The sequence below is a fragment of the Mus musculus genome, chromosome 8, assembly GCF_000001635.26.
Source record: "Mus musculus strain C57BL/6J chromosome 8, GRCm38.p6 C57BL/6J".
In the NCBI taxonomy this organism is placed as follows: Eukaryota; Metazoa; Chordata; class Mammalia; order Rodentia; family Muridae; genus Mus; species Mus musculus.
The window spans coordinates 25,860,138-25,873,064 of record NC_000074.6 but is presented as its reverse complement, the minus strand read 5'-3'; the positions used below and the strand labels follow the sequence as shown (position 1 = coordinate 25,873,064).

The window sequence follows — 12,927 nt, the reverse complement described above, 5'->3', positions numbered from 1 at the left end:
ATGGTATGGCCCGGATCCTATTTTGATAAGATCCAGGGGAGCTATCTGTGTTTTCCCACAGAATGAAGACAACCCATTTTGGGTACCAGAAAGACTCACCCGAAAAATCCAGACTGACCAAGGGAATACTAATGTCCCTCGTCTTGGTGATGTCCAGGGCGTCAATAATAAAGAGAGAGCAGCGTTGGGGGATAATGTCGACATTTCCACTCCCAATGACGGTGATGTATAATGCTCAAGTATTCTCCTGCTTTTTTACCACTAACTAGGAACTGGGTTTGGCCTTAATTCAGACAGCCTTGGCTCTGTCTGGACAGGTCCAGACGACTGACACCATTAACACTTTGTCAGCCTCAGTGACTACAGTCATAGATGAACAGGCCTCAGCTAATGTCAAGATACAGAGAGGTCTCATGCTGGTTAATCAACTCATAGATCTTGTCCAGATACAACTAGATGTATTATGACAAATAACTCAGCAGGGATGTGAACAAAAGTTTCCGGGATTGTGTGTTATTTCCATTCAGTATGTTAAATTTACTAGGGCAGCTAATTTGTCAAAAAGTCTTTTTCAGTATATGTTACAGAATTGGATGGCTGAATTTGAACAGATCCTTCGGGAATTGAGACTTCAGGTCAACTCCACGCGCTTGGACCTGTCGCTGACCAAAGGATTACCCAATTGGATCTCCTCAGCATTTTCCTTCTTTAAAAAATGGGTGGGATTAATATTATTTGGAGATACACTTTGCTGTGGATTAGTGTTGCTTCTTTGATTGGTCTGTAAGCTTAAGGCCTAAACTAGGAGAGACAAGGTGGTTATTGCCCAGGCGCTTGCAGGACTAGAACATGGAGCTCCCCCTGATATATGATATATCTATGCTTAGGCAATAGGTCGCTGGCCACTCAGCTCTTATATCCCATGAGGCTAGTCTCATTGCACGGGATAGAGTGAGTGTGCTTCAGCAGCCCGAGAGAGTTGCACGGCTAAGCACTGCAATGGAAAGGCTCTGCGGCATATATGAGCCTATTCTAGGGAGACATGTCATCTTTCATGAAGGTTCAGTGTCCTAGTTCCCTTCCCCCAGGCAAAACGACACGGGAGCAGGTCAGGGTTGCTCTGGGTAAAAGCCTGTGAGCCTAAGAGCTAATCCTGTACATGGCTCCTTTACCTACACACTGGGGATTTGACCTCTATCTCCACTCTCATTAATATGGGTGGCCTATTTGCTCTTATTAAAAGGATAGGGGGAGATGTTGGGAGCCGCGCCCACATTCGCCGTTACAAGATGGCGCTGACAGCTGTGTTCTAAGTGGTAAACAAATAATCTGCGCATGTGCCAAGGGTATCTTATGACTACTTGTGCTCTGCCTTCCCCGTGACGTCAACTCGGCCGATGGGCTGCAGCCAATCAGGGAGTGACACGTCCGAGGCGAAGGAGAATGCTCCTTAAGAGGGACGGGGTTTCGTTTTCTCGCTCTCTTGCTTCTCGCTCTCTCTGGCTTCTTACACTCTGGCTCCTGAAGATGTAAGCAATAAAGCTTTGCCGCAGAAGATTCTGGTCTGTGGTGTTCTTCCTGGCCGGTCGTGAGAACGCGTCTAATAACATTATCCTTGAATAACATATTATACAGACTAAAGTTAAACTAACTCCAATTTGAAGATCTTCATATATATTTGAATAACCTTAGAAAGTTTAACTCGTTGTCTTTGGACATATTCACTCAATATTTCAAATCCCTTCTCATTGCCCCAGCCTCTCTGCCCTCATGTTTACAGTGGGAGAGAGCCAACAGCCTCGTGCTGGTCCCTAAGTTCACTCAGCTCCTCTTCTTACCGTGGTAGCACAAAACCGTCAGTCAATGGGGAGTGGGCTACATTAATGCTAAAGATCTATAAACACGGGCACGTAGAGTTCTTATCTAGTCCATCTTAGTTCAAGCTGAATTTCATGTTTTCCACATCTACATTTCAACTTTAAATAAGATACGCTAGGAAGGAAGGAGACATAGGAACCCCATCTCCTCAGCTTCTGCTCACTCGTGATGCAATAACCACATAATAATAATGCAAACCTCAACATTCACATTAGCTACTGTGTGATGGGTGATCTTGATGGCTAAACTGATCGGACCGAGAAGTACCATGAAGCTAGTGGAGCAAACTTCTATCTCCATCTGTGAGAGCATTTCCAGAGATAGCTAAGGGAAAACACCCAGTCTACATGTGGTTGCTCTGAATGTGGATGCTGTCGTCCTGTAGGCTAGGGGTGTTCAGTGGAGTAAAGGCCAAAAAGGAGAGCCCACGAATATAGGCTTTCTTTCTTTCTCCATCTTACCCGCTCTTCTCTCTCTCTTAATAAAGCGAATCCGTCCACACTTAAGTTGTTTTGCCCGTGTGCTTTGTCATGCTTACATGGTAGGAATGCTGGCTGGTTCCATGTCAACTTGACACAAGCTAGAGTCATCTGAGAGGAGAGCGCCTAAGTTGAGAAAACACCTCTCTCCATGAGATCCGGTTGTAGGCAAGTCTGTGAGATATCTTAATTAGTGATTGGTAGGGGAGGGCACAAACAATTATGGGTGGTGCCATCCCTGGGCAGGTGGTCCTGGGCTCTATAAGAAAGCAGGCTGCACAGCCATGAGGAGCAAGCCAGTAAGCAGCATTCCTCCATGCCCTCTGCGTCAGCTCCTGTCTACAGCTTCTTGTCCTGCTGGAGTTCCTATCTTGACTTCTTTGGTGATTAACTGTGATGTGGAAGCTTTAAGCCGAATAAACCCTTTCCTCCCCAACTTGCTTTTATGGTCATGGTGCTTCATCAAAGCAATAGAAACCCTAAGACCGTAGGTGTGCATACCAGTATGGAGGCATCGTTTCTCTGGTTATGACATTTAGTCTTTAAATTCATCAGTCATTACATTTTTGCCATGCCTCTTCATTCTCAACTTCTTACTTTTAATTCACCTCTGTGGTTTGATTTTCTTTTTTTAAATTTATCAACACACATTTCTGAAAGGAGGGCTGTTTTCCCTTGCAGACTTATGATGCAAGATAAGACATGTATACTTTCATATAAGCTTCATATCGTCTTCTGGTGTTGATCAATGCTACTGAAAAATCCAACGCTGTTTCCTTTTGCTTCCTTCTAAAAGCCTGTCTTTCTTCAGCGTCTACTCTCTTCTTATCCTTGAACATCAGAGGCTGCTTCAAACACGACAGAGAGGGTAGATCCATCTCTGCATGGACCAAGCTGGACCGAGAACCATGAGCCTACCAGGGAGGAAGCAACCATTACTGTCCCAGAATGCTGCGGGACATTAGGAATCTTTCCTGGGAGTCCAGTGAGAAGTCCTCAGGCTCAAAGCAATCCACAGATGTGCCTTATTGGACCTGGCAACTTTATTAATTGGGAGACATTTCCCCTAGGGTACATATGTCTTTTCATCTGCAGATGCCAGACTTCAGTTCAAGTGTTTCTCTGGGAACACTCGTCAGATGTCCAGGCCACTGAACCAATAGTGTGCATTGTTTATGGTTTTTCTCCTTAGGTATATCTGTCTATTCTCCAGCCAGTCTTTCACTACAAGACTGGCCTCCATGCTTCTGAATTTGTTCTGTCTTGTTCCCCAATATGGCTTCAGCTCCATAAGACAGTTTATTCTTCTGAGATCTTTGAGCCTACTCTTTTCTAAGGTTTCATAATCTGTTAGTCACATATTTTTCATTCATGATTTTTAGAAATCATTTTACATTTACATTTGACAATTTCATACATGTATATATTTCAGTCATTTCCACCTTCCCTCATTAGACTTTCTCCCACTGAATCTGTTCTTCGTCCCAACAAGTTCTGCTCCTACTTACGAGTCTTTTGTGTTCTTGTTGTCTTGGAGGTTTTGGGTTTGATTTCCTGGGCTATTAGGATCGCTTCCATGAGCATGGGCGAGGAGATATTGATTGTCATGGACGAGTTACCAGTGGCTATTCCACTGATGGTCAAAATATTCTATGACTTCATATAAAGCATCATGTTAGATTTTTTTTTAAAGATTTATTTATTTATTTATTATATGTAAGTACACTGTAGCTGTCCTCAGACACTCCAGAAGAGGGAGTCAGATCTCAAGAGGGAGTCAGATCTCAAGAGGGAGTCAGATCTCGTTATGGATGGTTGTGAGCCACCATGTGGTTGCTGGGATTTGAACTCCTGACCTTCGGAAGAGCAGTCGGGTGCTCTTACCCACTGAGCCATCTCACCAGCCCCATGTTAGATTTTTATATGCTCATTTGTACTTCTTCAAACAAGGAGGTATTTTTTCTTAACTTTTTTGTTATCGTTCCCTTTGGTCAATTACATTTAACAGTTTATATCCATGGTGTTCTGTAACAACCTTTTGTTATTGTGTGTGTGTGTGTGTGTGTGTGTGTGTGTGTGTGTGAAATTTAAGCCTAGGCACCATACAGATTTCTTTCTAGTTAATATTCAAACTTGAATGATATCAGCTGGGCAGTGGTGGCACATGCCTTTAATCCCAGCCCTTGGGGGACAGAGGCAGGTTATCTCTGTGTTTGAGGCTAACCTAGTCTACAGAATGAGTTTTGGGACAGTCTGGGGTACACAGAGAAACTCTGTCTTGAACCACCCCCACCCCAAAATTTTTCTTTCTTTCTTTCTTTCTTTCTTTCTTTCTTTCTTTCTTTCTTTCTTTCTTTCTTTCTTTCTTTCTTTCTTTCTTTCTTTCCTTCCTTCCTTCCTTCCTTCCTTCCTTCTTTCTTTTCTTTTCTTTTCCTTTCTCTTCTTTTCTTTTCTTTTCTTTTCTCGTCTCTTCTCTTCTCCTCTTCCTCTTCCTCTTCCCCCTCTCTTCCTCTTCCCCCTCTCTTCCTCTTCCCCCCTCTTCCTCTTCCCCCTCTCTTCCCCCTCCCCTCCCCCTCCCTTCCCCTTTCCTTTTCTTTTCTTTCCTTTTCTTTCCTTTTCTTTTCTTTTCTTTTCTTTTCTTTTCTTTTCTTTTCTGTTGTTGTGGCTGTTTTTCGAGACAGGGTTTCTCTGTGTAGCCCTGGCTGTCCTGGAAATCAATCTGTAAATCAGGCTGGCCTCGAACTCAGAAATCTGCCTGCCTCTGCCTCCCAAGTGCTGGGCGTGTGCCACCATGGCCCAAATTTTTCTTGAATGGTATTAATGGTTAGCTGAAAGATTGTGCAAGTACAGGATGGTGAGGCAGGGGGATAATCATAACTTTGATTTGGGGGTGTCATTTCCAACATCCTCTCAAAGAAATCTGCTATTTTTGTGGATAAAGCTCTTTAGGGGTTTTTGCTTTTGTTCTGTTTTTTTGGATTTGTTTTGTTTTGTTTGTAATGTTTCCTTTTGTTGTCTACATTCTCCAAATCAATGCGGTTCAGAATAGAATCCTCTCACTCCTCTGATGGCTTCTCCTTATTTCTCTGAATGAATCCCTGCCATAGATTTCCTTTTCTTGAGGTCCTGCATATCCAGCATGCACCCATGCTTACAGAGTTGAAGAAGAGACTTCAAAGATTCAGAGACACGCCCAGTCCAGCAGCCCCTGCTATAGCAGGCAGCAGCTATGTGGGACGTAAACCCAAGCAGAAGTTCGGTAGCACAGGTCGACACCCGGAGACTCGGTGGGCAGAGACCTGAGGCTTCCCTGAAAAGTGTCTCCATAATTTCCTACAGCCTAGCACCCGCCCCCAGCCGCGGTGTGGGGTAAGAGCAAACTCCCCACGGCCATGCCCTGTGGCAGAGCAGACACGGGCCTACAGCCCTACACAGCTATTCTGTTTATGACCCCTAGTGACTTTGAGAGAATGAGTGACCAGACTCCTGTATTCTCCCAAAGAAGCCAGAAATCCACATTTATATGAATGCTCCGTAAGAGTTAGCAGTTAACAAAAAAAGAAAAAGAAAAACAAAAATTAATAAAGTAGTTAGACCAAATAAAGCATGCCTTCAGGCCTCGGGGAGCCCGAGAACTTCTCATTGGAAGTAAGGGTAGAGGATATCTTAGTGGCATCTCCTCTAGAATTCTGGGATAGCAATGGCTGCTTCTGCCCAGGAAAGAATACGACTTTTGGTCCAGTGCTCTCTGCTGTGACACTTCAGGAAAAATCTCCTTCCTCCCTGAACACTCAGAGGAGGTGAGGCTAGTTTCAAAAACATCCAAGGTTCTAACAGAGTTTGCATTCCGTAGTTGACTCTCTTCTTTTCTTTCTTTTAAGATTTACTTATTTATTTCATGTCACTGTTTTCAGACACACCAGAAGACAGCATCAGATGCCCATTACAGACGGTTGTGAGCCACCATGTGGTTGCTGGGGATTGAACTCAGCACCTCTGGAAGATCAGTCAGTGCTCTTAACCGCTGAGCCATCTCTCCAGCCCCGACTATTTTCTTAATAAGCTGTGCTATATATATATATTTTATAGTTAACATTAAGTTAATTTGAAAGAGACCCTCAAGTCAAAAGGACTTTTACTGTTTTCTTTCTGTTTCTTTGAAGACTTGTGGTCTGAAGCCTTTTAGCACTGCACTTCAGTTTCCCACTCCCCACCCCACCCCCACAACTTCTGATAACTCAAATGTCCTCCAGCAGTGAAACCCGGACCCTTCCTACTGAGGAAGCTTACAGTGCCCCAATCAGCAGAGCAGAAACAAGCCCTTTCCAGAAGAATGAGGCTGGTTCCAGATCTCTCTTTTCCAATAGCAACCCAACTGCTCCCCAATAACCATTCGGTTTTCACAGGTCTGGATCTCTCTCATTGGCTTCTCTCCCCAAGTTCTGGAGACGAAACCCACAGCCTTGGACAGGCAAGTGCTCTACCACTGGACTGTACCCCAGTCCTAGCTGCTCCATTCTTTCATGTTTACACAGTTATGCAAAATTTAAGAATCCTCAAACCTCCATGAAGATTTACCAATAAATCTTATGCTTTATACGTCATAGACCTTTAGACCTGAAGAGATTTTTTCCCCATGACACCAGATATAGAAATAATGAAAGAGGAAACAAAGCTATCTTGATAGTGGGAGATAAAAACAAAATTATGATAAATGAGGGTAGGAATTAAAAAGTAAAGCCAAAAGGTTAAAAATAAGAAAATGAACCTCTGGCTTGGTCCCTCTCCAGTTTCAAAGAAAGGATGGTCACACTGGTGGATGCCGTTAGAGACTGCAAAGATGCTCACACTGGTGGAAGCCACTGGGGACGGCAAGGATGTTCACACTGGCAGATGCCATTATGGGGGATGCTGTTAGAGACTACAAAGATACACTGGTGGATGCCACTGGGGACCGCAAGGATGCCCGCATTGGCGGATGCCATCAGGGACTGTGAATTGCTTACCAGGTGAAGGAATCCTGCTGCCGTGAACCAGGTACTGATAACTATTGACAACAGTTTGGAAAGCTTCACTGAATTGCTAAAAGAACAAGGACAAAGAACGGTTAGGTCTCTGCAGGCAGGTTCTTTTTTTTTTTTTAGATATTTTTCTTTATATACATTTCAAATACTATCCCGAAAATTCCCTATGCCCTTCCCCCAATCCCCCATGCAGGCAGGTTCTTAATCAATGCAAACACACAGCCCTCCAGGGCTCAGCTTTCTGCTCACTGTGTGGCCCGCAGATTGGAAGGTACAGCATTGCCTGGGGCTCTGCCTTCCCCTTCTGGTCGGCCTGGCCACAGGGCCTCTGTATCATTCATATATTCGCTATGACCTTGAGAAACACAGCAGGAAACTCGCCTGGTGTGTATGTATTTTTTCGAACGTTATCACTCACCAGCCTGGTGTTTTAGAGGCATGAATGCGGATCAATAGTCAATCGATTTGTAAGGATATAACTTTGTCTAATGTAGTGGGACAAAATGGCAGGAGTCCAGATATAGACTTGTAATACAAGATGTGAATAGATTACAGGGATGTCACAGCATATGCTGAATATGCTGGAATCATTGAAGCAAAAGTATCAAAGAGGATTACGTTTGTCAAGAATAGCCTTAAAGTTTAGCTGAAAAAGCTTCGGTTTCTGGCCTGGCCATTTGCCGCGTAAAAATAGTCTTTCCCGCCTTGATTTCTTCATAATGCATAGTTAACATTGAGATGCACCTAGACTATAATATGGATACTTCTAATAAGAATGCAGCCCTGTTTTAAAAGAGAAAGTTCCGACTTTTATTATTGCCTTTTGAAGATATTAAGTTGCACTATATTTATTTATCTGTAATGCTAGGTTTGAACCTGGCACCTTGAATATAGCACTCTCTCATTATGCTGCTCCAAGCGATAGTTCACTGCCGCTGATGGACATCTCTCATGCTCTGAGGAACTGTTGGCTATACCTCTCGACCTGAAGAGGTGTTTACTTTACAAGCCAACAAGAGGTGACTCTTTAATTGATTACTTTTGTTCTTTCACAATTGTATACATGTATAAAATGCATGTTGATTACTTTCTCCCACAATCCTAACTTATGATCCTGCCAATCCCCACCCTACCAGTCTCTTTCCCAGACTCATGACCCTTGATTTAACTAGAGCTGTCTTCTGAGCAGTACATTGGAATTATCCATGGGAGCCTAGTGGTGTCTCTACTGGGTACACAACTGACTCTCCATCTCCTGAGCCTATCAGTATCCCATGGTTTATCAGGGAGGGAGGGGCTCAAAAGGTACCGCCCCTCGCTCCATGCCTGATTGTCAATGGACATATTCTTGTGCAGACCGAGGGCACACATCCACAGCTACTGCAAGCTCACAATTGCAATGGCTGTGTCTTGCCCAGAAGATACCTTTGACAGCCTGTCTCCCTATTTCCTGGCTCTTACATTCCATCTGCCTCTTCCACAACATTCTCAGAACCTTAGAGGGATAGGATACATTTCTCGATTGGGGCTAAGCACTCATGTATCACTTATCAGCGCTTTATACACCCATGAGTCTCTGCATTCACCACCGATCACTAGAAAAGATGGTGTCTCTAAGTCTGAGAGTAACATTTGTCTGCTGGTATAAATGTAAGTACTGAGAAGACAGCTTTACACTATGAAACATAGCTAAACAATAGCATTCCGTCCATGTGCCCTTTGCCTTCCTTAGTGCATACGATCTTCCTTGGCATGGATTTTTAACCAGATTCACAGAACCAGGCATGGATTCCCTCCCATGGTACAGGTCTCTAATCCAAGCAGAGAGCAGTTGGTTAGGCCCACCCACAACAGCAATGCTGCACAAGTGGGCACATGTGGTGGTTTGAGTACGCTTGGCCCAGGAAGTGGCATTATGAGGAACTGTGGCCTTGTTGGAGGAAGTGTGTCACTTTGGGGGCGGGAGCTTTGATACCCTTCTCCTAGCTGCTTGGAAGCCAGTTTTCTCCTGGTTGCTGCCTATAGAACTCTCAGCTCCTTCAGCAGCACCATGCCTGCCTGGAAGCTGCCATGCTTCCCACCATGGTAACAATGGACTGAGCCTCTGAACCTGTAAGCCAGCCCCAATTAAATGTTGTCCTTTATAAGAGATGCCTTGGTCATGGTGTCTCTTCACAGCAGTGGGACCCCTTAAGACACCCATCTTGACTGGCAAGTTGGTCTTGTAGTACATACAGTTCACGCCTGGGTAAGCCAGGTGCCTTTTCTACTCTGTAGCTTGCACAGTGTCTTCGGGGGGGGGGGGGGGGACTGTGAAAGCTAGCCCAGCAGAGAGAAAGCTTTTCAGCTTCCACCCACACTGATTTCTCTATAGTATGTAACCAAGGTATGCAGTGTCTTCAGCAACTTATCACCTTTGATAAGTCTGAGAGAAATGACAAGAGGCTGTACTGTTGGGGAGGGGGGGTTGTATCTCTGATCCCAACCCGGAACTCTATGGGAGGTATTCTACCTCTGCCACCAGGATCTGTTTAACAATCCACAGCTTCTAGGAGCAGCTTTTGCCAGCCACAGGGAGAGAGGCGATTCTCCATAACAAAGGTATAAAACTGAAGCCTCTGCATCGGCTGACTGTTGTCATTTTGGTCTTTTTGGTTTTGTTTTGGGTAGAGAGATCTGGGATTAAAACCAAAGCCGACTTTACATACTGTAGCTTTGCAAGACAAGGAGTGAGCAGTCTCTGTACAAAGACTGCCAAGTTTTCAGCCAGGGTGCTAAACAAAAAATGAGGAAGTGAGTGGGTGACAGGCACCATGGATCCTGAGTGACAGGCACCACGGATGCTGAGTGGGTGACAGGCACCTCGGATGCTGAGTGGGTGACAGGCACCACGGATGCTGAGTGGGTGACAGGCACCACGGATGCTGAGTGGGTGACAGGCACCACGGATGCTGAGTGGGTGACAGGCACCACGGATGCTGAGTGGGTGACAGGCACCACGGATGCTGAGTGACAGGCACCACGGATGCTGAGTGACAGGCACCACAGATGCTGAGTGGGTGACAGGCACCACGGATCCTGAGTGACAGGCACCACGGATGCTGATGGAGTTCCTGATTTTCACTCTGGAATCCTGGTGGGTACGGGGAGCACAAGGACCAGTTGTTTTCACTTCCTAATCCAAGCCGCCAAGCTAGCATGCCAGACAGGGCGGAACTTACCTGGTCTTGATGACTTGTAGGATCTGTAAGATTTTAGGGAGTTCGAGCAACCGCAGAGCTCTTAGAAATCTCAAACCTACAAAGCAACCAGGAGAAAGTCAGTTGCCTGAACTCCAATGAGACTGAGATGCATAAACTATGCTTTCCTGAAACACTTCAATATCATGTGTTGTAATGTCACAGGTTTAAGGACGTGGAGTTCAAATCCTGGTCCTGAACATTTACTACCTACTGATACCTAGGGCACACACTTCCATAGTTCCTCATCCATGAAATGAGAATTGCAATAGGATCCACCTTACAACACTGTAGATCCAATCTTAAACGTGTGGGAGCTGGCCTTGTATGTAATAAGCACTATTCATTTTACCCCAATCTTATTTAGAATTTATAGGAAGCCGGGCGTGGTGGCACACACCTTTAATCCTAGCACTTGGGAGGCAGAGGCAGGCAGATTTCTGAGTTTGAGGCCAGCCTGGTCTACAAAGTGAGTTCCAGGACAGCCAGGGCTACACAGAGAAACCCTGTCTCGAAAAACCAAAAAAAAAAAAAAAAAAAAAAAAAAATTTATAGGAAACTTTACATGGGTCAACCAAGCTCCTGATTATTCAGCTTTTCAGTAATCCTAGTTCTCCTTTTTTGCTAGCAACAGCAAGAAATAGAATTGATGTGTATTTTATAAACAATAAATAAAATATAAAATTTTATTAAAACCGTTTTTTTCCAAAAGCCCGTGCACTGTTAATACACCCACCTTAAAGATAACACAACTAATGAACAGTCCCCATCTGAAGCACATTTGAAGATGATGATTGGCCTTGAGAAACCAGAGGAGGTCACTCCTTGAGTCCCTGTGAGATCCCATTCTAAGGGACCACAGGTGCTACAGCCTTGCCCCTCTGGCTGTAGATGTAGCTATTTCATCAACAACTATTGGACACCTGCTGTGTACCAGGCATATTACTACATGCTGGGATCAAGAAATGATTTCTGGTCCTTCTGGTGGTGACACATCTGAGCACTCGTGAGGCGGAGGCAGGTGGGTCTCGGAGAGGTCAAGGCCCACCAGAGCTACTTAACGAGATCCTATCTCGAAACCAAACCAAACCAAAAACAAATGTTTCTGTAAATGCAGTACAAAACTCTACAGACAAGAGTGAGCCCTTCCACATCAGTGATGTGTTTAGAGAGATAAATACTCTAAATGGATGTTGAGCAGTTTGAGGTTAAAGCAACTTTGGTACTGATTACCGATTGCCACAGCACACTTACCTAGCCAATTACTCTTCAAATAATAAGAAATAAAGGTTGGCGGGATGGTAAAAATGTCTACAATTGAATTCATCTCCAACCAGAACTTGATCTTGTCTTCAGCTGCCCAAAACTGAAATGGAAGCAAGACACCCACATTATATTACCCTTGGAATTAAAAAAACAAACAAAAAAAACCCCCATATTTTATGCATGTAAGTGTGTTTTGTATGTAGTTAAGCTTGCATGTTTGAATGTGTTCCATGTTCAAGTGTGGTGCCCATAGAGGCCAGGAGAGGGTGTCAGATCATCTGGAACTGGGATTATGACAGCTGTGAACTGTCATGTAGGAACAGGGACCTGAACACAGGGCATCTATCAAAGCATCTATCAACCATTTCGAATTTTGAAGGGACTGTGAAGGATAATTACTGCTTTGCTATACATCAATCATTCACTGGAGATTTAATTGCATGCTATTTAACATATGCACAAATATATACATTTGTAAGAATACACAAATACATACACATTGCAAAAAGAGATAGTACCTTGGGTTGAGCTTGGTGATACACACTTTTATTTTGTTTTATTTTTACTTTTTGGTTTTTTTCGAGACAGGGTTTCTCTGTACAGACCTGGCTGTCCTGGAACTCACTCTGTAGACCAGGCTGGCCTCAAACTCAGAAATCCACCTGCCTCTGCCTCCCAAGTGCTGGGATTAAAGGCATGTGCCACCACTGCCCAGCTATACACATTTTTAATATCAGCACTTGGGAGACAGAAACAGGCAGATCTCTGTGAGTTTGAGGCCATCCTGGTCTACAAAGAGAGTCCCAAGCCAGTCAGATCTATATAGTGTGACCAGTCTCAAAAACAACCAACCAACCAACCAAAGCAAAAGAGAGAAGGAGAGAGAAAACGTATTTTTAATGAGTGTTCTATCAATGATCATATAGTCATTTTACTTAGCAGACCTCAACTCTCACACTTTAAACATTTTGAGCTTTCAATTGTTCCTAGAGCTTTCTGTTATATCTATATATACAATGTATACATTAATATAAGTCATAA

General features: G+C 44.1%; 1 protein-coding gene across 7 annotated transcripts in view; it reads right to left on the bottom strand.

Annotated features, from left to right (window-relative positions):
- Kcnu1 (potassium channel, subfamily U, member 1) overlaps positions 1-12,927 on the bottom strand; it is an 89,317-nt gene that overhangs the window by 64,879 nt on the left and 11,511 nt on the right. For all 7 annotated transcript variants that reach the window (XR_003947237.1, XR_003947236.1, XM_017312583.1 and 4 more), the window contains exons 5-7: positions 11,875-11,986; positions 10,603-10,678; positions 7,364-7,439 (exon numbers count right to left, since the gene is read on the bottom strand). Coding sequence is in view for 5 of the 7 variants with exons in the window: in XM_017312583.1 (XP_017168072.1) it covers positions 7,364-7,439; positions 10,603-10,678; positions 11,875-11,986 (264 nt within the window). In the remaining 2 variants the exon portion in view is untranslated. The remainder of the gene's footprint in view (positions 1-7,363; positions 7,440-10,602; positions 10,679-11,874; positions 11,987-12,927) is intronic.